Source organism: Dromiciops gliroides, chromosome 5, assembly GCF_019393635.1.
Source record: "Dromiciops gliroides isolate mDroGli1 chromosome 5, mDroGli1.pri, whole genome shotgun sequence".
Lineage (NCBI taxonomy): Eukaryota > Metazoa > Chordata > Mammalia > Microbiotheria > Microbiotheriidae > Dromiciops > Dromiciops gliroides.
In genome coordinates this window covers 125498519-125525525 of record NC_057865.1, presented here as the reverse complement: position 1 = coordinate 125525525, position 27007 = coordinate 125498519, and the positions used below count along the sequence as shown (strand labels likewise).

At 42.0% G+C, this 27007-nt stretch overlaps 1 protein-coding gene across 5 annotated transcripts in view; it reads right to left on the bottom strand.

Annotated features, from left to right (window-relative positions):
- Positions 1-5616: 5616 nt before the first annotated feature.
- CADPS2 (calcium dependent secretion activator 2) overlaps positions 5617-27007 on the bottom strand; it is a 746428-nt gene continuing 725037 nt past the window's right edge. For 2 of the 5 annotated variants that reach the window (XM_043965472.1, XM_043965471.1), the window contains exons 29-32: positions 8065-8946; positions 7754-7888; positions 7333-7465; positions 5623-6824 (exon numbers count right to left, since the gene is read on the bottom strand). In XM_043965472.1, the coding sequence (XP_043821407.1) occupies positions 6484-6824; positions 7333-7465; positions 7754-7888; positions 8065-8946 (1491 nt within the window). In that variant the 3' untranslated portion in view covers positions 5623-6483. Of the gene's footprint in view, positions 6825-7332; positions 7466-7753; positions 7889-8064; positions 8947-10083; positions 10172-27007 lie in introns of those variants that run through there. The other 3 variants (XM_043965482.1, XM_043965468.1, XM_043965470.1) reach the window with 3 other exon arrangements.

Genomic DNA, 27007 nt, shown 5'->3' with positions numbered 1-27007 from the left:
ACTTCCCCTCACTTCCCACTCAGTAAACTCCAGTGGCTTCCATCACCTCCAGATCAAATATATAATCCTCATTGTAGCATGCTAAGTCCTTAACAAGCCACTCCCCCAGCTTTGTAGTCTTCCTACTCCTCATACCTGCCCTCCAAGTACTATGTGTTACAGTGACACTGACCTCCTTGCTGTTTCTCACACAAGACATTGCATCTCCAGATTCCATGCATTTTTTGGACTGTCCTCCGTGCTTGAAATGCTCAATGATCTCATTGCTACTTCCAGCCTGCTCTGGCTTCCTTCATATCTCAGCTGAAATCCCACCTTTTTTTCTTATCCTCTTTAATACTAGTGCCTTCCTTATAAGGTTATTGCCAATTTACAATGTATATAGCCTGCTTGGACATATTCGTTTGCATACTATTTTCTCCATCAGACTGTGAGCTTTTTGAGAACAGGGACTGTCTTTTGTCTTTGTAACTTTAGTGCTTAGCACAGTGCCTGGCAAATAAAATGATAGTTGACAAAAAAAAAATTTAATGATAGTTGAGATGAGAAAAAAATCTATATTTTTATTATTAAGAATTTAAATTGATAGAATCAAATGTACTCACTTTGAAGTGATTTCTTTTGCTGGGGTTCAAGCTCCTGCTTGGGGCTCTCCCGTACTAGAACAGGCTGAATTAATGTGTTTTTCCTGAGGAAGTGGCATTGGTTTATCAAAAAAGTATTTTTACCACTGGTAACTTGTATTTGCAGAATTTTATTTTGTCTTTACTTTTGTATTTGCTTTTTGTTGTTGTTGTTGTTGTGAGGAGCAATGAGGGTTAAGTGACTTGCCCAGGGTCACACAGTTAGTAATTTTTAAGTGTCTGAGGCTGGATTTGAACTCAGGTCCTCCTGAATCCAGGACCAGTGCTTTATCTATCCACTGCGCCACATAGCTGCTTCCCATCTCAAACTCTTACTGATATTTTTGCATGATTGTTTTGATGACCTTTATCTTGTTGCTATGTATGAAGGGTGAATTTATGCCATTTCCCCAAATTCCATTATGATTAAACACATGCCAGGATAAAGGAGAAAAAAGAGCAAATATAGGGAGATTTTTCTATCAAGATCAAGGACTTTCTCCTTTCCTGATTTCTCTAGGGAGTATCCCAAGATCACTTAGGCAGTCAAATCCTTTGGACATTTTGAGTAAACAAATTTACCATTGTGTTGATTGGTATTCTTTACCCCCAATCTACCAAAAAGGGATAATTCCTGGAAGCAATAAACACCATTCACTAGGTAGTTCTTGAATTATTTTAAAAATAATTTAAGCTGAACCTATAGTCAAAACTGGCCTTAGAAATTCATGGGTTAGAGGGGCATGTGCAGTGCAGTCTGCATTAGAAGAGGGAATGCCTGCATTGGAAAAAAATTACACATCCTTTAATTATTGAAGTAAAATCAAGTGCCAAAGGGACCTTAGAATTCATCTAGCCCATTTCCCTTATTTTACAAATGAGGTAATTGATACCTTCTTAGGATAAGTGACTTGCCCAGGGTCATACTGGATTGGCACCCAAATCCAGCACCTTTTCTGATATATCATACTGCATTGCTTATAGTACAATGAAACTTCTTATAGGAAGCTAATGTGTAATCTCCACAAAACATGAAGTAAAAGCCATCTAAATCTTTTCAAGCTATCTTTTTTGTGAGTCGGTAGCTTTATATCAGCAGCAACTCTATTAATTGACTGCATTGTTTCTTTCATAATGCATTCAGATAGGTAATTAAGCTTCAAAAGTCCTAGAAAAGCCACATGAAAAATACCAATAACAAGCATGAAAAATACCACAATACTTGTAACAGCGGTTGCATTTAAGTACCAAAGAAAGTACTTTTTAAAAATCCCTTTTCAAATTGGACATCTCTGACATATCTTCTAGGGTATTTGGAGTATGTTGGATATGCACTATTTCTTGTTTATAAGGTCCAGGTTTACCAGTTCCCCTAACATGCTATCCAACTCCCCTCACAGCCCTGACAAAAAAATAATACATATTAAAAGTAATAATTAATTCTAATCAAAGGACTAGTTCATGGGGTCAGAAGCTTCTGTAAAGTAGTATACTCTTAAGTAGACATATTCATTTCTTCAAAGAAGCTCCATTAATGGAAAATGCTATAATGAACTCACAAAGTTTAAAAATTCACTAGCAAATAAAAATCCTAGATGATGCCCCAGTAAAGTCTTTCTTTAATGGGTGACCCGGTATCATGCCTATCATCTCCTGACCTTCAATAATTTGGCCTTAAACCCACTTTTTGAAAGGCTGACAAACAATGACACTTGCAACCGGAAACAGTGAACAAATAGGCTTGTTAAATTGAAAAGTAAAAAGAAGTGAACTGCCAATGTTGAAAATGGAAATTCCTGCATTATACCTGAAAACATGAAAAGCTTCAGTTTTACATAGTTATTCAGCAAAGTCTTTGTTTCCAAAATGAATGAGGGACAAGGCCACAGCAGCCAGTCTCTTTTTAAAATTGACCCTTGGAAGCTTTAGCGAAAGTCCTCTGAGGAAATGGGTAATCTCCATGGAGGGAGTTGTATACAAACCATGTCCTTCTGCAATAAATCTGGACACTAGCAATTCCTTCCCTACTGAACATAAACAGAGCTTTTGGCTAACCTCTGGTGAAAATAAGGCAAGCTGGGACCCAGCCAAAATGTGGTTTATACCTTTAAGATCCTAATGAAAAAGTTGAATTTTCATTTGAGTAAACACACACACAAATATAATAAGTATTTAAGGAAAACACCTTCAACATACGAGGAAAATTTCTTTTAAAATAATTTTGGTTTCTTCACTGACCATTTATTTAAAAACCCATCTGCCATCCCCCCCACCCTCCAAACCTAAAATTTTAAAACCCAAGTCTTTTCAAGCGAGATGAGTGTTTCCTCACCTTGTTAGCTTTGCCATAAACCCAGGTGCTGTGGCTTCTGTTTTCTGGTAACTTTTCCTGTGTGTTTAACTTTAGGTAAAGTTCATTCTAATTTTTTGTCTTGTTAAACACCAAGGAAGACTGGACAAGCTCTCCCCACCTCTATCTCTATAAAACTATTGCATTACCCTACATCAGCCTTTACAAAAAGAAAGCCGTACTTGGGTACCTATTTACAGCTAATGTCATTTCCTGCTATGTCAGCACTATATCTGACGGTATGAAAGATGTGTTTTTTTTTAATAGGAGAAAAATCTCTTTTTGAATTACTTTGAGAAATATGGGTTAGTGGGTTAAAATAAATGCAGACCCATTCTGTATGCACTTTCAAGTGTCTCACAGCAAGGTCGTCTTGACAGTTTCCCTTTTCCCTCTCCACCAATGAAGTCATCATTTTAAAGCTCCAGAAGTATGACTCCTGGGGTTTTGAAAACACTTGTGAACACAAATTCAAGTGAGCAAAGGTTTAAGCTTTGGCCCAAATATGTCGATTATAACTATATTGACTTTCTGCCCCCACTCTACTTACTCAAATAGGGCAAATGTTTTCAATCTAGGGCCACATACCTTCCAAAAGAGCGAGACCTTGAACCTATACATTCCACCCCACCTCTCACCCACCCCCAACATATACGAATTCATCGTTCTAGGACTCAACTGTTGTATGAGGCCATCTGTGACTGGATGGGGCCAATTTAGGGATAGGATTAGAGAGCAAGCCTGGGTGTCAGGGAAAGACAGGGTTTCTCAGGGTTGTAATGATTAAGAATCCATGTAATTATGGATTAGGTACTTCCATAGGCAAAGGAAAAGCATTATAGGAAGACAGCTTTTCAAACTTAAATCTGGCAAATATCTCCTGGTAACAAAGGACACTGGTGGGTTAGGGAAAGAGTAATCTAAATGGAGGGCCAGGATAAATTAGGATTACGCCTAATGATTTAAATTCTGGGGCTTCGGAAAGTTTCACTACCCGAGGGTGACAGTGACTCGAGATCCCCATGACCCAGACATCGAATACAATCTGTCAATCACAACAAAATTCGCTTTCTGATGGGGTCCCTCTTAAGTGGTACTTTCGTTGTTTTTCGGTTCTCTCTCCTTCCTGCCCTTTCCTCCCACATTTTCTACCTAAAGGGCATCTCAGTCAGTTCGCTTTCGCTCCCAAATGACCCGGATGAAGAATTCATCCTTAATCTTTACAGTCCCAGAACACCAAAAGTAGATTTTTTTTTTATGGATCCCTGGGGCCGTGACCACTTATTATCATCCCTCCTCTAGGAATTCCCGTTGATAACAAGCACATCCTGGAAAAGAGGGGAAAACTAGCAAGTCAATCCTTTCTCGAAAGTCTAGACTAAATTGTAAAGGGAAATGTTGGCTAGTGTTGACGCAATTCTCTTCCTAGACCCTCTTAAAATTTAGCACCTCAATCTAGCTCTCTCCTCCCTCCCAAAGCGACACCTTCGTTCTTTCCCTTCAGAAATACAATGGCGTAGTGTTTAAAAAGAAAAAAAAATGTTCTTCCTCGTCAATCTAGAGGGCCTGAATTGACCCCACCCTTCATAGTACCTGGGGGAGATGGGATAATCTATTTTCCTCCCGCCCAAGCACTTGCCTTTAATGGGGCTCTATTTTTGATTATGACCAGTAGCTAATTAAGGTGTTTCCGTGGAAAGGACCTTGGGGGAGGAGAAGTATTTGGGGATGGGGAGGGGATGTACACCCACTCTTTTGGGACTTGCTGCGTTTTGTTTCGAACACGCGGACAGTGACAAGGCTGGGGGTGTAAATCTTTACAGCATGTCCAGTCACCTTCTAGTCTTCTTGTCTTGGAACAAGGATCCCTAAGTTGGCTTCTGTCCCCTTCTCCTTGCAGTTAAGCAGACAGAGCCCAGGGCAGGAAAGAAGGAGAGCGGGCTTGGTTGTGGAGGCTTGTCTGGCAGCTTCTACTGAGCAGCTAATAGTATAACAACCCGGCTTTGATAAATCTGAACTAATTACCCCTCTTAATTAAAGTCTTTAGCAGTTGTTTCACTGTTTTGGCAAGAAAACAGGAGAGACTTGCAGTTAGAAAACACCAGAGCCTGGGCTCACAGCGGAGCTGCTGATTAACACTTGAAGCATTTCAAGGACCTGGCACCAACCACAGTTTGGTTTTCATCCATGTTCCCTCCTTGGATGAAGGTGCATTCGTCTATAAACATATACACTCATTAAAAAAAAAAAAAACACCACCACCAACAACAAACCCTACACACCAAAATATACTGAGGTTCCCATTGCAAGCTCTGAGTTCATTATAGGTAAATAATATGTATGCAATATACTCTATATTGTATGTATACTTAATATTTGTGAGGACATTATTTTATATATGCTCTTTCCTCATTCTTCTTGTTTTTAACATTCGTATATTTCAGCACTGAGATGTCACAAAGGCCTCCATATCCAGCCCCTTGCAAGATCAAAAACTCAAAACTACTTCAATACCTTTGCTTCTAGTCTCTTTCCATACCAATGCATCGGGAATAGGTTTTACAGAATTGTATTTTTTTTAAATCAATGTTCTCATAGCTGAATAATACAGAGTTCTGCAATTCGTTGTTTAATTTAGCATGTTCCAAGTATTTATTTTCACCAGTCAACGAATCAGTTTTCACGTGCAAGAATCAAAACTGAAATTCAAATCCATACATAAAGAACCAGCCCGATCATATGTAGGTATATCTGTGTGCTTGTGTGGTGCATTTTTAGGTTATGTATTGATGTATGTATGTCTTTACGTACTCACACCTGTGCGCATATATGTATGTGTATGCATTAATTTGTAAACACAATGTGGGAATGCATATATGTGTATGTATATTTACATATACACATGATGCAGGGTACTATCTGTATACATGTACACACATACAAGGTATTTTGTGTATACATATTGTGTATATATCTATACACACACATACATGCAAATATACTGTATTGTGATACTCAAGGGAAAGAGATGAAGCGATCAGCAGGCATCTTGAGATGGCAGAATCAACACAATGGAAATATATACAATAATAAAATTAAAGTGATGCAGCATTCCCGGATAGGATAATACAGATCCCAATAAATACAGCAGAAATTTGCTTTTTTAAAAAACAAAACGAAAACACCATCTCTCCACCCGAGATGAAAATAGTCTTATTTTGTTTTTAAGAAAAGAAAATTAACAACAGAAAAAAATAATAAAAAAACCTTTCATGACTGTTAGTGGCTATATCAAGTATAATACACAAAACCGTTTAGCAGGTGCATGCAAAGAGGCCAAAGGGCGGTGGCAGCAGAGCCTTCTGGTAGCCTCCCCCAAGGTGAGGAGACTGGGTGGGTGCTGCCTGCTCCCAGGTGACAGGCCGCATCAGCGCTCAACTTCCCACCACAGAGCATCGTCGAAGAAGCAGCGGGGCCCACGGGCCTGGCAAAGGTATCGGGTCAACTTTCTCACTGGTGGCCCTGATGAAGAGGAGGCTGCAATGACCCGGGAGGAGGCGGCGGCGGCGGTATCGGAGGCTGGGGCTGCATGGGAGGCGGTGGATCAGCGCCGGCCTCGGCTGGGGCCCGGGGCAGCCCCAGGGCGCTATCGTGCAACTTACGGACGTGTTTCTTGAGGTCAAAGTTCCTACAGAAGCCCTTGCCGCAGGTGGGACAAGTGAAGGGTTTCTTGTCGTTGTGGGTGTGCATATGGAAAGTCAGATTGTAGACCTGGTGGAAAGCCTTGTTGCAGATATTGCATTTGAACTGCTTCTCCCCGCTGTGAGTCAGCTTGTGGTTTTTGTAATTTCCTGAAAAATACAAACGACAGGAATATTACTCTGGAAACCGAACTTGAAAGCGGAAAGGGAAGGAGCTGGAGCGGGTAATAAGATGGTGAAAGCGGCAACGAAGGAGCCCAAAGACCTTTGCAGCTCCTCTTGCAAGCAGCAAACAGGGACCCAAAGCCCGTTCCCTTTCACTTCTCTGCATTTTTTTTGTTAAGCTTCATCTTTTAAAAAAAAATCTAATTTTTCTAGGATTCACATTGTTATGGACTTTATTAACTCATTTTAACGAAACGAATTTGTGTATTCAAGTGGGAAAAACACCCCCAAACCTATTTTCTTCTTTTATATGAGACCATCCTAGATTCTGGAAAGGCAACAAAACACTGAAACCCAAACTAATTTGCAAAACAAAATCTCATATAAAAATTATCTTCCTAAATGTATTTTAAAAAATTAAGCTGAACTCTTGATGAGAAAGAAAGCATAGCAAAAGTAACAACAAAAAGATAGCGGAGTTTGTGTTTTTTACCTTTTTGATGAAATCCTTTGCCACAGAATTCACAAACAAAAGGTTTGTAGCCGGCGTGTATCCGAGTGTGAGTGTTTAAAGTGGAACTTCTGTTAAATGCTTTACCACATTGGTTACATTTGTGAGGTTTTTCCTAGAGAGAGGAGAGAAAAAGAAGTTAAGATATTTGTGTGCTTTAGTTTTTTGGAGGAGGAAATCGAAGTGGAAACTGGCGCGGTAACATTCTGTCTGCCTCCCCACTGTGTACTTCCCAAGCACAAAGGAGAGAAGAAGGGAAAAAAATCCCCAACAATCCCTGAATTTAACCATTTCCAGGGACCACTTTCGAACAAACAGAGAACTAAAACGTGGCAATCTAAAAACTTTTCGTGAGAAGCTGGGAAAAGAGTAACCGACCCCCCAAATGGGCAACGTTACTTACCTGCGTGTGAATGATCTTGTGACGGCAGAGGGTACTCGCTTGTCTGAAACCCTTTCCGCAAACTTTGCAAACAAAGGGTCTGGCCCCCGTGTGCACCGGCATGTGACGGGTTAAGTTATAATGCGCGTTAAATACCTTTAAAGTTGAACACAAATTGAGTAGGTTAGCGGCGCTGGTATATTCAAGTTTTAACTAGGGTAGGGGTGGGGATGGAGAACACGGGGGAGGGAAATAACCTTTTTTAAAGACAGCCCACAGCAAAAACAACCGAAAGCCCAGGTCTCCCAACTAAAACCACACCAAGTACTTGCCTTTCCACACACTTCGCAAGTGAAAACTTTGGGTTTGCTGTTGGGAGAGCCTCGGCTGAATTCTGAGCTTTTGAAAGCAATTTTTTCCGAGAGGATCTGGGCACTTTCTTTCATGTAATGTTGCAGCTGAGCCTGGGACAAGTCTTTGAAAGCCACTCCCGAGGGGTATTTTTCCACAGTCGGGACGACCAGTTTGTTTCTCTCTGCTAAATACGTCTTGGGTTGTGGGTGTAAAGGGGAACTGAGGAAATATGAGGCCACTGGGTGGATGTTGACACTGGCCGACGGGTGACAAGGACTATCGCCCCGGTTGAAATAGCACAGAGCCCCCATGGCATGGAAGGAGGAGTGGTTGACCACTCGAGGTCGGACCAATTTATACTGCTGTAGAGGCAAAGCGTCGCGGGCAAAGTCTCCCTTCAGACTCAACGCACAGTTCAACAGATCACTGCAGCTAAAGGACGAGGACGCCGGTGAAGACGCGGAGGAATCCAGGTTAGTTTTTCTGGGTTCCGACCCCGTCATCCCTGCTTTGGGGCTGGTCTCGTAGGTCACCGGCACGAAGGGAATCATGCACGGGATCGATGAGTTGAGGTGCAAGGAGTGCTTGGGGTCTCCTTTGGGTACAGATCCCTGTAGGAAATGGGGGACGGGCATAGACTTGGGTTCTGGAGTTCTGGCCATTATTCGTTCAATGGAAAAGGCGAGGGGTTTGGAAGCGCTGATCATGTTGCCTCTAGCCGGCAGGCTCTCTCTGGACGGAGGAGTCGCTAAGATTTTTGTGGTCGGGTGATGGGAACTACAATCCATGTCTGCCTTGCATGTGTGAGCCGGGTCCAAGCTGCTATCGTAGACGCCTCTTTTTTCCGTCTTGTCACTGATCTGCAGATTGGAAGACGAGCACCATCAACACCGCCACCATCCTCCTCCTCCCCCCCAGCATCACCAGCCGAACCAGCCTTCCCAGCCCAATGGACTCATGCCAGCCCATCGCAGTTTACTTGGCGTACCAATGACTCGGGGACAATCACTACTTATTTCTATCAATAGAAAGTGTTGTGTCAATAACGCAGCAAAGATCTCGCCAATCGTTAACTTCCAAGAGGAGAAGGTAAACTAGATAATTGCTCAATTCGCTTCCAACAGTCAACAGGAAAACTTTTTTTTTTCTCCTCTTCAGTAAGCGACCACTTTTCATTGGTGAGCGAGACTTCCCCCGCCCAGAAAAGGCGGGGGCGCTCTCCCGGCTCCTGCCCTCCTCTCGATCTCTGGCTAGCTCAGTCGCTCGCCGGTGCACCCTTCCTCCCTCCTCCCCCTTCCTTTTTCTCCGTCTTTTTAATTCGCAATCTGCTTAACCAGGCTTTAGAGGCCAAGCAAATCTGAGATCAATTTTCTCGTTTAGCTCTAAGTGACATCATCTAAAATCATTGTGCAAGGGCTAAATAAGGAAACGGAGCCTAATTTAGGGGCAAACGCCAGGCTATATTTATCAAACTCCGTGCTGCAGCAAGCAGCCGCTGTCTCAGCCGCAGCAAGCGCAAACGGAGTTCGTGGGTTTTCTTGCGCGTTTCCAGCCCTGGCCCCGTTGGCGCCGTTTGGCTGCCTGGCATCTGCTCTGGCTGTGGCTTCTGCTGCTGCTGCACCTGACTCCTGACACCCCACAGCATCGCAGTGCTCTCTCCCTGGGCGGGGACCACTGGAGGGTCAGAGGGTTGGACTCATTGGAAGACCCCAGCCAGGTAAAATGCCCCAGGGAGTTAAAGGGCCCCTGACTACTTCACGTGTCTGTGTATGCTTTTGAAACGAGAGTGCCATCCGAGCACCACAGAGTAACAAACCCCGAAGTCCATAGAAAGTTGAAGGGAAGTTGCGGGGCCCACTTTCCCCAAATGTTGGCCTCTCTCAAGCTCAAAGTACCAGGAAGCCTTAAGAAAACTCCAACCCTCCACTTCAGTAAACACACACACACACACACACACACACACACACACACACACACACACACACACACACTCTTACATATTGACACTCTGACAAGGAGACGGGGGAGGGGGCGCTCTTATTTAACCAGCTGTCACTCAGCTAAAGTTCTCTTGTTTTTGTCTTTAAGTGCAGCACGCCTAAATAGAGAATAGAGAAATTCGCTGTTATTCCCACTCCTCCCTACCCCATCCCCACCCCCAGCCCCAGGATCAAAGGAGCTCAAAGCCCCTAGGACCGTGGGCGGAAGCCGAGACCTGAGGGCTCTGACCGTGATCTGGTGGTACCCAGGGCGAGAGAACCGCAGTCCTGTGCTAGCTTGAAGAATTAGGGATGAGCGGTCGGGCCGTCTTGCAGCCAGCAGAGAACGGTGCAGACCCTGACCTCCGAGCGCTTGCTCCAGGCTGTCCCCACCCCTGCTCCTTGGCGATCCTCCCTCTCCAGCTCCCACCCTGCGTGGGCCTTTGGTGAAAGCTCCCACTCCGAAACTAGCATGTGAGAGAGCGGACTGCCGCTGCTCAGGGAGGCAGCTCCTCGGCCTTTGGCCCACCCTGCCGTGAGGGAACTCGGGCAGAGGGGTCGCGCAGTCCCTCCTAAGATGAGAAGTGTGTGGAGGGCTTTGGTCAGAAGTGGGGCTACCTCCGCGCTGCGCCCCCCTCCCCAGTGTTTGGGTTCCCGGGACAGCGAGAAAGGTGAGGGATGCTACTGATGCAGCTCAACTTGGCTGACTCTGTGTGTGTGTGTGTGTGTGTGTGTGTGTGTGTGTGTGTGTGTGGTGAGCGCAGTGGCCAAGGAAGGGACGGAACGCGGCGGAACTCGCGCGAGCTGGGGAGCAGGCCCTTTGTAAGGAGGACTTCGAAAGAAGGTATCTGTCGGTGCTAACTTGCCGAGCTTGTGATTGCTGTGGGACAAGAAGAAGGGAAGGAGGGATGGGCTTGGTAAAAGTGGGGCAATCTTCGTAGCACTACCTCGTTGAGGGACTAGCACGAACCTGCTTTTCTTCAAAACCCTACAAAACAGCGTGCGGGACAAACTCCCTCCTCCATGTCTTCTCTAGTTGTTTGGGAAAGGGAAAAGGTTGAGGAGCTAAGGATAAAGCCAACTCTAGGAATATGTCCTTCTAGCGGAGGAGCCGAAAGCTCATTCTGGGCAATTAAGAAGTTGGGCCCCGGGCCTTTAAATCTCTTCTTCCCCATCCTCACTTTCTAGCTACTTCCTGTACTTTGGGCCTTTATCTCTAAACTACCCCCGCCCCTCCTACTCCCTTCCCCCCACTTCAGCTCAGGCAGGACACACCATCACGCTCTGGAGACAGTAGCACCTTACCCCCACTTCTTGTCTCTTTCGCCCCTTGGTGAGTGAGACATGGTGATCAGGCGAGGTGAGGTGTGTGTGTGTGTGTGTGTGTGTGTGTGTGTGTGTGTGTGTGTGTGTGTGTGTGTGTGCGCGCGCGCGGCCGGGAGCCCTCGAGGTGAGTGGGTGATGGGGACCCCGCGCGGTGGAAGGGGGTGCTGAGAAGCGGAAGGGTGGTAGTTCGAGGACGCCGGAATAATGGCCCAGATGCGATTGGCCTCGCGAACCACTGCAGAGGAAAGGGTAACTCAGGTACTGAGGGTACTGGGAAGGCTTGAGGGAAGAGGATGGAGATAGGGATGGGAGCACAGTGAGGGGGAAGGGAGCGGGACGACATGTTGCCCCTCCCGCACTGCCGGGGGGGGGGGGGTGTGACGTTGGGAATGAGCCAGCTCGCTGGAGTTAATTTAGCTCCTGCAGTCGAATCCGATCAGAGGAGCGGGACACCCGGAAGAAGGACTTCCAGGCCTTTTGGGGGAATTCTTAGTAAAAGTTCCGACATTAAAAAAAAAGAAACAACCAAAACTGTCAGGACGGTATTTTCTTTCCTTTTACTGCTGGGGCCGCTGGTCCTGTCTCCTCCCATTCCTTGCACAGACAAAGGGGAAAGCAATGGGGCTGGGGAAAGGAGGGGGAGGTATAAAGGAAAGGAAGAGAAAGGGGTGCCGATCCTGCGACAGATGGGTCGCGGTTAAGACTTTAATTGCTGCCTATTGGGGGCTGATCAGGTTCCTTTTCTACCTGCTGCTTCCCAGCATCGAAAAGTCCCCTTTCTGTAGTACTCTCTCCAGCACAGGACCAGACTGAAGAAAATGACCAAGTAACACAGTCGGACATTGACTTAGAAAGAGCCTGAACTCCCCCAGAGGAGTTAACTTTCACAACTTACCCAATTGCGGAGTTTTACCTGCCTTCTGGGTTGAATGTTTGCAGTTCGCTCTACGTTGGTCCTCCTTCTCTCCTCCCTCTCTCCCCTCCCCACCCCCCTCCAGAACCTCAGTGGAGGCTTAATGTAACCTAGGTAAATTTCTCCTTCAATGGATACTGGATTAAGGAAGAGAAATTATTAACTAGGGGATATACTTCTTTCTTTCTTTTTAAAAAAGCTTTTATATATTTAATATGGCAATAGCTTGCTTTTCACTGGTCTTTTCGGGATTTGCCTTTTTGACATGTGTTTGAAAATAAAATCTACTGCAGTGTCATTTGAGCAGTGTAAATATCCCAAAGCAGCAATTATAGTCTTCCATTAAGATAATGTTGGGCTTCTTTAGTCTTAAGTGCTAAGGAGTTGCTTTGTAAATCAAATCTCCGCAATTCATTATTTGTTAATGGATATGTTCCTGTTCAAACCTTAAAGGAAAACCTGTTTTAATCTGAAAGACAGGAGAGAGAGAGAGAGAGAGAGAGAGAGAGAGAGAGAGAGAGAGAGAGAGAGAGAGAGAGAGAGAGAGAGAGAGAGAGAGAGATTGAGATTTAACTTCTATAGATGTTAAACTAGAACTGTTCTATCTACCTATTTCTTCCCATCCACCGACACTTAAAAAAAAAAGATAAAGTAGGTCAGCAAATCTGAGAAATAAAGGAGATTGTTTTTAAAAAGAAGGAAGGAAAAGGAAGAAAGAACGAAAATAGGTTCAACTGAAAATCGTGCAAAAGCAGCATAAAGAGAATGGGGAGAGGGTGATTTCTCTGGCAGTGATATAATACAGTTTCTTTGGCTTTTCTTACTAGAATCCTACTTAAACCCCCTCCCCCTTTTAATCAAGCCTAAGACTAATTGCTTGTTTTTTGACATAAATGGAAAGAAAATACTTATTTACTTCCCCCCACATCTCCACCTTTGTTGTAGTTTCTAGTCTGAAGTCGAATTCCAACTTTATAGGTTTGTATTGAATGAGAGATACTAAGGTTAACTGGGCAATTTGCTGCCTCCTAAGTGTTAATGCACAAAGTACCTCCTCCTCCTCATCCCCCCCCCCAACACTCAGTGCCCGAATTAAGGCCTTATAGGAGATAGGAGCAAAAGTTGTACTTATGTAAAATAATTTAATATCCTCTCAGGACCAGCTCCAGTTCTTTTCTTAGTTAATTGGTTTTGCATTTCATTCTATCCTAAACTCCGTTCTTGATATTGCTCACTTGCTTAATTTTCATGAGATATCTAACATACATTTAAATCCCAGCCACAGGAAAATTCATCTCTTGGTTAGGATTACTATAGTCTGAAATCAAAGGCGATTATATAAAGATGTAAAATACCAAATAATCCTTAATCTTTCATTTCTTCCTTCTTAGCACAGTACATAATTCCGTCGTATTTTAAGAAATATAAAATGAATTGAAAAGTATAATAATTTTCAACCTTCTGCCACGTGTATTAATCTTTCCCTTGAAGTGTTTAACAGTTTTCACTCCCCCTAATTCCCCCTCCCCTCTCTGGCTGCCCCAAGCATCTCAGAGCAGGTTGTGTTTCAGCCTCAATCAGAGAACAAAAAACAATCTTCTTTCACTATGCAGCTTATTAGCTGCAGTAGAACTAGACAGAGGGAGGGAAGCTGAACACATATTATTATTGGGGATTACTTTTTCTGGGTAATTCTGCTCATCCATACGTCTGCCTCTTAGGAAAAAAAAATAAAAGGAAACATACTTTTCTTCTGAAGATTGAGGAACGCTTCAGATACATCTAAGGGTTTGATTCCTGCTTCTGCCTTTTTAATTTAAAAATTGTTTATTTATTTTTTATTTTTAAAAATTCTGGAGGGGGGATATGAAAGGTATTGAGAAGTTATGGGGGGAGGCAGTGTTTCCTTTATATCTGTATTAACAAATAAACGAGGACAGTCTTTTCTCATTGTAAGTGGACCGAAAGATCAGGATTTCAGAGTTATTAAAGCTACTCCCAGCGGAGTTAGTTCTAGGTTCTGGTGGACATAGCATGCGTATTTTTAATTTTCTTTGTTTCATAGGTTGCAGAGAAACAAAGAGAATAAAATCTTTATTCTGATATTTTATATAGCGAAAAAATGGCATAGGATGGAGGCGGGTACGAATCAGTAAAGTTTAAAAGATTTTGTCGCCATTCATTTCTTTTTTGTGGGGGGAGAGGTATTTGGCTAGTTCTTTCTTGTTGTTACAATTAGTTTCATACAGTTTTGTAAAAAAAAAAATACTGTTTAATAAAAAACCTCAGTAACTTTGCTTTCAAAATGTAGCACCTGAACATAAAGCCAAATACAAAGTAAGGAAGCAAAATAAACCGCTGCAGGAGTGACTCTTTAAGTCCAGGCTATTTTCAGTACTTATTCTTCAACTAGAAATTAATCGTCTTTTCGGCAGTCGTGGGAATTCTGCCTCCTTTTTTTTTTTTTTTTTTTTTTTTTTTACCCCATGCGAGATTCAGGAATGAAACTCTGAGCGGTCAGAAGGTTCGAAAAGAGAAGTTTATAGGTTGCCTGCAAACTAACTTCTCTAAAGTGCATAGAATGTAGGTCCTAGTCCGGGGAATGATCAGTTTTGTTTGCAGTAAATTCACAACAGCGACAGATTTCATGATACGAAAGATTGAGAGGCTGCCCAACACAGAAACCCACATCTCCACATTCAATATTCAACCTCAGAAATAAATTAAATACATAAAAGTTGGGAGTCCCTGGTGGAGTAGGTTCCACCAAAGTATTTTTTATCTTATTTCGTTTCCTTCTTTCTCTCTCTATAAAAACAAACAAACAAACCTACCTGTCGTGTGTAAAATAAAAATCCGATTCAATGATGTTCTTGATGTCATTAAAGGCATCCAAAACAACTTACTTTTTTTTCTAAATATTGTTTACAGGATCCTGAGAAATAAGGTGCCTAAGTAACAATAAAATGAATGGAGATACTTAAAAGGATGCTGATCTTAGACAAATCACAAAATGCATTCGTAAATGCATAAATTCGTCGAGACATTTCTTTGCCGTTTTCCGGATCTGGAGCTTCGGGCCACCCCATCCTTCCTCCTCATCGCAAGCCTGATTCCGTACACACTTCCCTGAATTTCTTGATAATTAGGGGGTTGTAATTCCTTCCTTCATCCTAAATTGGAGAAGCAGGAGTTTACTTTCCCAAGGCTAGGGCAGAGGTTTTTGAAAGGACACGAAGGAAACTTTTAAGAGGAACTTTAAACCTGGGTTACTTTAATTACCAGCTAGCCTAATCAGGGCCAATTAAACTTCATGTAAAATAAAAATGTCTTGTAGCTTTTAATAAAGATCTTCTTGCTTCTCCCTCCTGATTCCAACTATTGGAAGTGTGGGGAGAACAAAACCGAGAACAACTTTTAGATCTTGACCTTTTTGGAGAAGCGTAGGGATAGGGAAAATATTAGTGCTCCATAATAAGGGAGGGAAGGATTAGAGGATGAGGGAGAGATAGGGAAGTTTCAAACAGCCAAATTTAACTTATTTTATTCTGTTCTATGCAGGGTTACTTAACACAGAAGCTCCTGGGGTTGCGACCCTGAAAAGGCAAAGCTGGAAGTGCTCAACCCACTAGCTCCGCTGGCCCAGACCCATGCTCCTACGAGCTGTAGAAGTTTTCAGATCCGGGTTCTACGACTCGGATTCCCCAGTTTGCGGCTGCCTGGTCCGCTGGCCGGAATAATTAGGAGATGCTACTCTCCCCGCCCTTCGTCCCCACCCTCCGCTCCATTTGCGCACAGATTCACTAGGCAGCTTCAGGAGATCGAAGACTAAAAAAAACAAAACAAACAAGCAAAAAGGCAAAAAGACTCAGCAAAACAGTTTCAGGAAGCAGTTAAGACTAGTCTTTTAAATGTTTCCAGGAGAATATTTTAAGAACCACGGAATTTGAAAACTGGAAAGGACTTAAGGGGCACTTAGGTACAACCTGGTCCTGAATAAGAAGCTCCTCTATGACAGGATTCTCCCCAGCTACCCAGAGACTGGCATGAGAGTCACTTAATATTAAGTTCAGTTGAAAAAATAAAGGCATTTCTGGCTCTGAAAGGCCTAAAAATGAAGTACTTAAGCCCATGTAACTAATTTTTCGTTGTCTGAGCATGAATGACCTGCTTTAATTTTTCTGGTAAAAGTTTTCTTAAACTAAGACTTTGCTGGACTGCCATATAGTGGGGTGAGACACTTTAGTAATAATCTTAAATTCCATTTCCTATATGGTAAATCCACATGTTGTAAGAATCCTTTGGTGCTGTTCCATTCCACTTCATAAATTACTCAGGGTGAAGCATTCCTGTAGTCAGAATAAGGAAAGAGAATAGAATTTTCTTATGTAAGGCCCAACCCCACCCTGAAACTTGACCTTTTATTCTGGTTCATTTCTTCCAGTTGTCCCAATTCACTCTTCCCTCCTATGGTGTTGAGGAGAATATGAAGAGGAAATTTCCACTCTCCACAGCCCTCCATCCTATTCCTCTCCAACTTCCCTCTGATTTTTTCTACTGCACAGTAGGTTAGGAGGTTAGGAAACCTACTGGTATTATTCCTCTTGGGGGAACCTTGATCTCCTTAGGTAAGGTCTTGTACTTTATCTGGAGCACCCCTTCTGGCCCTCTCCTCTACTTCACCAACAGCTTCTTATGCTGGTCTTTGAGAAGTGTTTAGGTCATGATGCTCCATTGAGTATTTACTGCTTAAAAAAATAACTCAGAGTTAATCCCTACCCCCAAGGAAATGTCAGGATATGGGATGATTTGTCATAGTGATTTTGGACTTGATCATAGTAGCTTGGGAATTACTTTGGTGACAAAAGCTTACTTAAAAAGCTCAATTAAAAAAAAACCACATAAGCACTGAAACATTCTCTTTATTCCTCCTCCAAGCCTTTAATTTATCTTCAATTCCTGAGTTTTGTTGTGAGTAAACAGTCCTCATAATTTTAAGAAAATAAGGTGGCTGAATGTAAGAAAAATGAATATCCAGTTTGTGTTAATGTTGTATCTACGGAAATGCGAGTGTGTATATGTGTGTGTGTGTGTATACACATGTGAATTTCACAGAGACATGTATGAGGGTATTTAGCTGTGATCCTGGATCTTCAGATGAAGAAAGAGCTTGAAGCTTTTCATGATGTCACTAGCTCCCTGGAAGGCAGGAGTTATGACCCCAAAGAAAGCTGTAGTAGTTATGTATAAAAGGAACTTGAATGTAAGGCTGTACAAACCTTCAGAGGCACACAATCCTGCAATGGACAGCTTTTCTATGCTTTACATAACTGGAAACACATACATAAGCCCAAATGCCCCCAAATAAAAATTCACCAACATCATTTCATCATTGTGTTCCTGTCCTGGATATGTTCCCAGCTTTGGCGCATTAACTGTCTTCTGTAGCTTATTGCTTAGGACACAGGGAGTCTGAACTTTCACACTTGAGTCAGAAAGGTAAGAGATACAGAGAGAACTTCATTTTAGTGGTTGTGATTTAGATTTTCTACCAGGTTTTTTAAAAAAAATAAGTAAAGCACATACAGGGTGCAAAAGGCATGAAAGAGATAGACTAACCAGGAATATTTTCCAAATGATCTCTTCCCCTTCTTAATTGACTTTTTTCTTTTTAAAAGCAGCTTCGTTTAACTTTAAATTTAATCAAATGGTTCAAATTCCTAAATAAGCAAAAGTGAAAGTAACTCCTCAATGTCCATAGAAGTATTGTTCATAAATACAATATATACATGACAAACGATATGCATAATTTAGGGGGGGGTGTCTTACCTGCAATTTCATTTTTGTAGAGGAGCCACCCAGTGTGGAATCTCCCTCTACCTATCCAAATCAACTGCTGATGAGTCATTTATCACCTTGGAGAGTTGCCTGATGATATTAAAAAGTTAATTGTCTTTCTAGAGGCATCTCATCTAGGAAGTCATAGGTACGATGCAGGATTTGCACCCAGCTTTGCCTGATTCTCTGTGGACCTTCTATTCACTGAGAAGAATTTACTTTCATATACTTAATATACTTGTAAAAACACGATTTGTTAACTTGAAGGTGAGTTGCAGTAGTGAGACAGTTACAAAATGGAAAAGATTGTTTTCACATGTACGTGGTATAGACTCCCTCCCCTCACCTCATAATCTCTCTTCCTCTTTACCCTTTCCTTATTTCTGCCTGCCTGTTTCTGATAGCAATCAGGAAGTGCAAGCCTTGGAGTCAGCTCAGTTTCTTTTTAACTATTCGTTATGGAATTTAGGATAGTTGCCATATCAGAGGGACAATTCCAGTGATCTTCAGTTTCCTATCTATCATCACTGACTGTGATCACATTCTTCTGGGTCCTTTGGCCGGACATTTCAGCCAAGCTCAAAGTGGATTTCAGGTTGTTAAGTTCACTTAGTCTTCATTAAAGAGCATGGTAGTTTCGACTTAAACATTTGCTGTTTCTACTTCCTTTGTTCTGAACTCTCCTCCTAACATATTTCTTTCTTGCCTGCGTTCCTTTCCCTTGCTTCCTTCTCTCCTATCAGCTAAAGATTTTCTTCCCACTCCTTTCTCAATTGCAAAGTCAATGTGCTAAGTTTGGCATCTTCTCAAGCAAACAATATGTTCACCTGGCTTATTCTCATTTCAAGGTGGTTAAGCTCAAACCTTTCTGCCTAGGTAGACAGATTCTAATTTGGAAACAGTCTCCCAATAGTAAGAATTGGATTCCCATATATCCTCCCCTGCCTACAAACTGATAACCTTATAGAATTCAGAAAGGGTATTTCTTTTCCTCTATACTTGCAGGATATTAAAATAGAAATCACAGGATCTGTGATTGAGAGGAGGAAGGGATCCTAAATGTCATTTTTTTCAATCAGTCTGTCAGTCCACCAGTCCACTAGTATGTGCCAGGCACTTCGCCAATCACTGGGGATATAAATAAAAAATGAAGGACAGCTCCTACCTCTCAGGGAACTTATAGTCTAGTGGGAGAAACAATATGCAAACAACTACGTACAAACAAGATACATTCAGGATAAATTGGAAATAACCAACGGAGGAAAGACATTAGAATTTATTGGGATCAGGAAAGCTTTCTTGTAGAAGGTTGGAGTTAGTAACAGAGACTTGAAGGAAAGCTAAGGAACAGATGAGAAAACTGAGGTCGGGGGAGGTTAAGAGACTTTAACCCTCATAGATACTGCCAGAGTTAGATTCTAACCCGAGTTCTCTCTCTGAGGCCAAAATATAGCCAGTATTTGTTCTTGTTATTTTACCAATCGTCCTCCCTCCAAAATGAACGAGAGCCGCCTGACTTGTCCAATAACTTCCTCTTCTAACTTTTAGAAATCTAGATTTTTTGATGGCCTAAAGAAAGAAAGAGTTCAGTTCATGGGTCCCTTAGCATGAATAGATGATGACGACGACAGTGAAGATGCTTTATGATCTAAATGGAAAATGGAGACTACATTTAAGGGAAGGAATTATCTCTGAAGGGGGCTGGGGTGGAGACCTAAATGGTGCCATCATCTGCTATCTCTAATTCTTTCATAATGGGATACCTTGCATCATGGAGCAGGGATTCAGTTTAAAAGGGATTTGAAAATAAAACAGGTAGAAAGTGTGTGAGTTATCACACTAAAGGTTTGTTCTCAAAGGTGTTATCTAGGTTGGCAAGGGACTTGTACATTCACACACTTTCTAATTTCATGCTTCAACACAAAAACATTAAGATGCGCAAGTATAGAGGATCTATTTTTTAGGGACTTTAGAATTCCAAGAAATGTTCCGACTCTTTGAGACTTTACTAAGACTTCAGCTGCCTACCTGAATTGCATAGGGGGACTTTTTTCCTTGCCTCTATTAGTTTGTACATAAGTCATATATATATTTGAAATCAGACTTTAATTAAATCAAATTCCATCTCGATGAAGGGATGCAAAATCCGTAAAACTGGTTCATATATCTGAACATCCTTCAGATTTCAAAAGTAAATAGGATTTAAAAATTTTTAACAATGTTAATCAGTAACTGGAGCATAAATGAACAAATAAGCTAATTTTCCATAGCAGATTGTGTTTAAAACAACAACAAAGCAATAGGAAAGTGGAATTCCAACAGCGAATGATCCCTCAAAGACAGTGACATTCCAGACAACATGCCCTTTGCTCCCTCTCCCCAAATTATCTCTTCCTCCCTGGTTTACTTGTTTGCCTTTTTGAGATTACTGCCCCTCCTTTTGACATTTTGTATGATTTCTTTTAGAACTAGGGTTCTTAACCTTTTTTGTGTCACAGACCCTTTTGACAATAGGGTGGACCCTACCAACTGGGCTTTTCTGAATAATATTTTGCTGTCCACATTCATTTTAAAAGAAATGCTATATTTCAGCTAGAGGTTAGCCAAAAAATAAAGATTTGTTTCGTTTTGTTTTTGGTGGGGAACCGTTGAAATGTATCCATGTATCCCTTGGTCCTCAGGTTAAGAACCTCTTGCTCTAGAATGAAGCTCTAACACTTCCCTTCCTCTCAGCCTCTCCTCCCAAGTTACTCTTGGCGTTTTAACCAACTTTAAAACAAACAAAGCCAGAGCAAGTTTAACAACAGCGAAGTTTTATTTTTTCACCACGCATATGCATGTTTAGAAGATGCCGTGTGATTCAGGATGGGCCCCTTTTGATTTTTGCTCAAAGACAAATTGACCTCCTTTATTAGGGCTGTGTTGGTGAGGAGGGGCGAGGCGGGAAAAGGTGAGGAAGTAGTGAGATCCGAGTCAAAGCAGCCCCTTCCTCTCCATTCTTTCCTGGGTCAGACAGAGGAAAAAGAAAGGCTACAGATTCTTGCCGCTTCTCAGCTGGTTTTCAACCCCACTTCCCACCTCGACCTTACTTTAGGTGTCATGAAATGCAGATACCTTGAAAGTCTGCGGTAATAGTTCTCGTGAACAGAGAAAATGGAAGGTTTTGGAAACGCTTTGACCAGAAGACAAACAATGAGCTTCTTTTGCCTGTCTAGCCCTCCAAAACTCATCCAGTTAAGAAGCAATGAGAGAGGTTGAAGGCGCTTCACTCACTGACCGTAGCCTAGGCCTTTTCTGTGTAGGCGTCCCTTGCAGCTTCATTAGCCCCCTGTGCGCCTACCTCAGCTCCACATTGAGCCTGAAAGACAATTCGAAGGGATAGAAAAAGAAGAACGAAAAAACAAAACCCGCATTCACACAAAACCTAGAGTGAGTTAAAAAGTAGTGCCAGCTAAAGGTGCGGGGACTTGTTATTTTCTAGTTCATTTGTTCTGTTTCAGCTTTCCCACTGAAGTGGCGCCTGCCTCTGCTCCTGCCCCTGTCCCTGCCCCTTTCCCAACCCCTGTCCTGTCCCAGTCCAAGCACACACACTCCTATAGGTATTCCGACACAAAAGACAGGTCCAGGCCGAGTTGGGATCCAGGAAGCCTCAGAATAGCAGCCTGTCCTGTTCAAGCCCTCATACGAGTTACACAAAGTGTTTGGCAGCCTTATTACGGAAGCGATTTCTTGCGCAGTGTATTCTCCTGCCAGAGTCTTTCGAGCTGTAGCTCATAACTAGACGCCTGCATGTTTTTCGTTTATTCAGTTGCCACCATCCAATCCTTTGGAAGCCTTTGGGAAGCGGCATATTTCAGTGCGGTTGATTTTTCTATCTCGGTGCACTTTTCAGACAAACATTGATTCATATTCTCTGTCTCTTCTCTCCCCTCCCCTCCCCTCCCCTCCCCTCCCCTCCCCTCCCCTCCCCTCCTCTCCCCTCCTCTCCCCTCCCCTCCCCTCCTCTCCCCTCCTCTCCTCTCCTCTCCTCTCCTCTCCTCTCCTCTCCTCTCCTCTCCTCTCCTCTCCTCTCCTCTCCTCTCCTCTCCTCTCCTCTCCTCTCCTCTCCTCTCCTCTCCTCTCCTCTCCTCTCCTCTCCTCTCCTCCATATGTCTCTCTTACTCTTCCCCCCCCACCCCCCCCCCCCGCTCAACCCCGTGCACCGCACTGAAGCAAGAATGATGGGGCAAAGTCACAAGATTTCTGGCCAAACTGTCCTCCCGCTTGATCTTTAAGTAGTGAAGCGTTTTATTTATTTATTTATTTATTCATTCATTTATTTATTTATTCATTCATTCATTCATTCATTCATTCATTCATTTATTTATTTATTTTTAGTGAGGCAATTGGGGTTAAGTGACTTGCCCAGGGTCACACAGCTAGTAAGTGTTAAGTGTCTGAGGCCGGATTTGAACTCAGGTACTCCTGACTCCAAGATCGGTGCTGTATCCACTGTGCCACCTAGCTGCCCCTAGTGAAGCGTTTTAATGAACACATTCCGAAAAGAATTTCCTCCTTAATTCGGGGTTTACACATATAGACTCAAGGTCCTTGCCTTTTTTCCTTTTCATAATACCCTAGCCAACAGTATTGATGACAGACCAAAAGAGGCTTTCCAAACAATCTATCTTCCTTTCTTCCCCTTTCTCCTCTCCCTGTTCCTAAATCTTTAGGGCAGTTTCTTCCTGGGGGGATGGGGGTGGGGTGGGGGGAAGGTAGGTAGAATCCTCTCCTTAACCCACAGTTAGTCTCAATATCTTTCCCGCCCTGGGCTATGACTTTCACTACAACATTTATATTAGAAGATGAGACTTTCCAAATTAAATACTGGACTTCGGCAGGTGAAACCACGATTTGGAATAGCATAGAGTATTTATTTCATGGTCCCTGATCATTGCGGAGGGTGTTGGAAAGAACACTTAGAATTGAATTCTGACTAACATTATTGGTTTTATTAATATCATCAGACACTTAGCTTAATCGGGTGTTTTCTTTCTCTTCACCAGTAGCTAACCAATGTAGTTCTAGAAGTTTGTCTTCTTTCCCAGGAAATCCTTGACAAAGCGCCTCTCAAGAGACGAGATGTATGCTCTTGTGAAGCTTCATGGAAACCATTTTCATTATTCTGTGGTCACACCACTTAAAAAAAAACACCTGTTCTCCTTAAAATAATTTCCTTGGAGTTATAAATCATAAAGTCTACTTACTCTATGGTGTGATTTGGGGGCAAGTGATTTAACCTTCAAAGTGTTAGTCTTCTCAACTGTAAAAGGAGGATAATAATCCCAACCCTTCCTGAAGTGTTTTGTCAAATGTAAATGGTATGCGAATGTTAGGAACTTTATTTCTTTTTTTGTGGAGCTATGAGGGTTAAGTGACTTGCCCAGGGTCACACAGCTAGTAAGTGTCAAGTGTCTGAGGTCATATTTGAACTCAGGTCTTCCTGAATCCAGGGCTGGTGTTTTATCCACTGTGCCATCTAGCTGCCCCAGGAACTTTATGTTTGTTCTTTGAGTCATTTACATTTTCATTCTTCTAAGATATGGGGATTTGGAATTTGCAGTCATACAACAACATTTGGAAAATATTGCTATTTAGAAAGATAGACTTTTACGTCATCAAGCAGCTTTGGTTAGTTGAGAGCACTGTACAATTTTCTAGATGTAATTTGGACCTTTCTCCTAGTCCTATCTTATTGTCCATCTGCAGTGCTTGTCCAAAGCAACTGTCTTAATGAACAATTTTAAGGGGCTTCCCATCAAATTTCATGTTAATTTGGGCCATCCACATTTTTCATCTACTTGATTTTCCCTGAGTGGGTTGCTAGGTTAATCTCATTTGAATGATCATTGTTTCATTGAAGAGTCTCTATAGTGTACTGCAGCCTGATTCAAAGCTCACAATTCATCCCAAAACAGGAGCATCCAAGAGATTCCCAACAGAGTGATTTGCTCTTACATTTGGACTCTGTTGGGCATATATACCATTATTAGCCAACTTTGGTAAGGGCATTTCTCTTTCTGTGTTTTATGCCTGACGAAGTTGTGACTTTGAGAGTGACTGAATAAAGTTATCTCTGGAATACAGTAAGTACTTAATAAATGCTTTTTGGTTAGTTGATTGATTCATCTTAGGTTGCATCTATCTTTGCATAATTATAGCATATAGCAACTTATTGGAGAGATACCTTTAAGGCTCATAATTGTTATCATTATTAACTTTGTAATCAACTGACAAAATAATCTATGATCTCAGTATAAACAAAGGGTCTTGGGAGGCAACTAGATATCCTAGTGGATGGAGTGCTCTACTTAGAATAAGAAAGACCAAGTTTGAATCCTTCTTCATATATTTATTAGTTATGTTTCCCTGGACAAGTCATAGAACCTCTCTCACCCTCAGTTTACTCATCTCTAAAATGAGGATAATAATAATACCTAACAAGTTTGCAAAGATATATATATATATATATATATATATATATATATATATATATATATGTATGTATACACAGACAGACACACACACACACACACATATATATGTGATATGGCTTTCTCCACTTCAGTCTATACTCCACCCACCTGTCAAATTAATCTTCCTTTAATTCAAATGACCATCTCACAACTCTAACTACTAAACTTCAATAGCTCCTTACTATCTCCAGAATAAAATCTAAAACACTGTATGTCATTCAAATCCCTTCACAACCTCACCCCTCTTAGCTTTCCAGTCTTTTCATACCTTACTCTCCCCCTTCTCATCATGTACTTTGTGATACAGTGACACTGGCCTCCTTGTTGTTCCTCACACAAGATATCTTCAGATTCTAGACATTTTCAGTGGGTTTCCTCACTGCCTGGAATAGTTTCTTCATCTCTCCCTTCAAGCTAAAATCCCACCTTCTACAAGAAACCTTTTCTGATCCCTGTTAACACTAGCACCTTCCCTGTGTTTCCAGAGAGTTTGTACACTGTTGTTTTTAGATTGTGAATTCCTTGAGAACAGGGACTATCTTTTGCCTTTCTTTGTATCTTCAGTACTTAGCACAATGTCTGGCATTTAATAGGTGGTTAATCAATCTTTATTTGCCTGTGACTAGAGTGTTTAGCAAACCTTAAAGAAATATATGTACAGGTTATTGTTATCATAGTATAATCTCTATTCCTCTCGGTCCATTTTATTTCTTGAAATACATGGTCCTTTATAGAAAAATCAACTGGACAAGCCCATTGGTTCCCTTTTCATCAATAGAAATATTCACGGTGAATGTAAGTAGGCTGAAGATATTTTATCATTAATCATGTGGAAAAAAAGTCAAGGATTTGTAAGAACAGAAAAGGAAGTGTAAGGATGAGGTGGATAAAGGATAAGCAGACAGCCTTTGTGTTCCTGGTACTCAAGAAATTCCATTCTTTTGGGTAAATCCTCTATGGGGGACCCTAGAAAGACTAGCAAAGATTTGCATTGGGTGACTGGGTGACTGGGTGACTAGGTGACTGGGCACTGAGCATAGATAAGTTTCCATATATATTATATCTTATATTGTGTGTTATACATATATAACCCACCCCATGGATATGTCATATGTATATATATATATACATACATACATATATGTGCGTGTATGTGTATACCCACATATGTGTGTGTTTATGTATTTCTGGAGGGAGTGCTTGGAGCTAAAATCCACTGCAGCATCAAAAGCTGTTTTTTGATGCTTCATCACCAATAAAACCCACTCAGTCTTAGACTAATTTTTAGAAGGGTCCAGGAAAATGAAATACCAGTTCTTGTTGAGTCATGTCAGTCTTTCCCGATTCTTCATGAACCCAATTTGGGGTTTTCTTGGCAAAGATACTGGAGTGTTTTGCCATTTTCTTCTCTAGTTCTTTTCACAGATGAAGAAACTAAGGCAACAAGGTAAAGTGAGTGCCCAGTGACACACTTAGTAAGTGGCTGAGGCTAGATTTTCACTCAGGTCTTCCTTACTCTAGGCCTGCTACTGAATCACCTGGCTGTCCTAAATAGACGGGCTATTAATTAGGTCAGTTACAGACTCCTTTCTAGGTATCCTGGTAAGAGAAAAATATCACCAGCTCTGGAATCAGATGACTTAGGTTCAAGTCCCATCTCTGATGCTTACTATGTCTATGACTTTGCAATAGTTCATTTTAATGATGCCCCTCATTTTTCCTTATCTGTAAAATGGAGAGGTTGGACTGGGTGGTCTCTTATATTTCATCCTGCTCTAGATTTATCACCTTTACTCTTGCTCTAGGCTCCCAGGGGTGGGAAATAAACTAGGATCCTTGGTGGGATATCAAAGATTATTGCTAGAAACTAACTGCTAGTTTACTGCTGACTCTCCCATAAGATACATTCGGTGGGGTTGAGGGAAGTATTCTCTACTGGACATTTCTTAGCTTTAAGATTCTAATTCTGAGTCTCCTTTCTTTCTTTCTCTTTCTCTCTCTCTCTCTCTCTCTCTCTCTCTCTCTCTCTCTCTCTCTCTCTCTCTCTCTCTCTCTTTCTTTCTTTCTTTCTTTGACAGGGCAATGAGGGTTAAGTGACTTGCCCAGGGTCACACAGCTAGTAAGTATCAAGTGTCTGAGGACGGATTTGAACTTCGGTCCTCCTGAATCCAAAGCTGGTGCTTTATCTACTTTGCCACCTAACTGCCCCCCTTGAGTCTCCTTTCTTAGCTTAGACTTCTCCCCTTCCCCATTCCCCAAATCCCTGCCCAGTGCAGAATATGGGACAGGAAATTCAATTTCATTGGAAGAAGCACTTGGAATTACCAGTGACTTTCCTCGAGACCTTTAA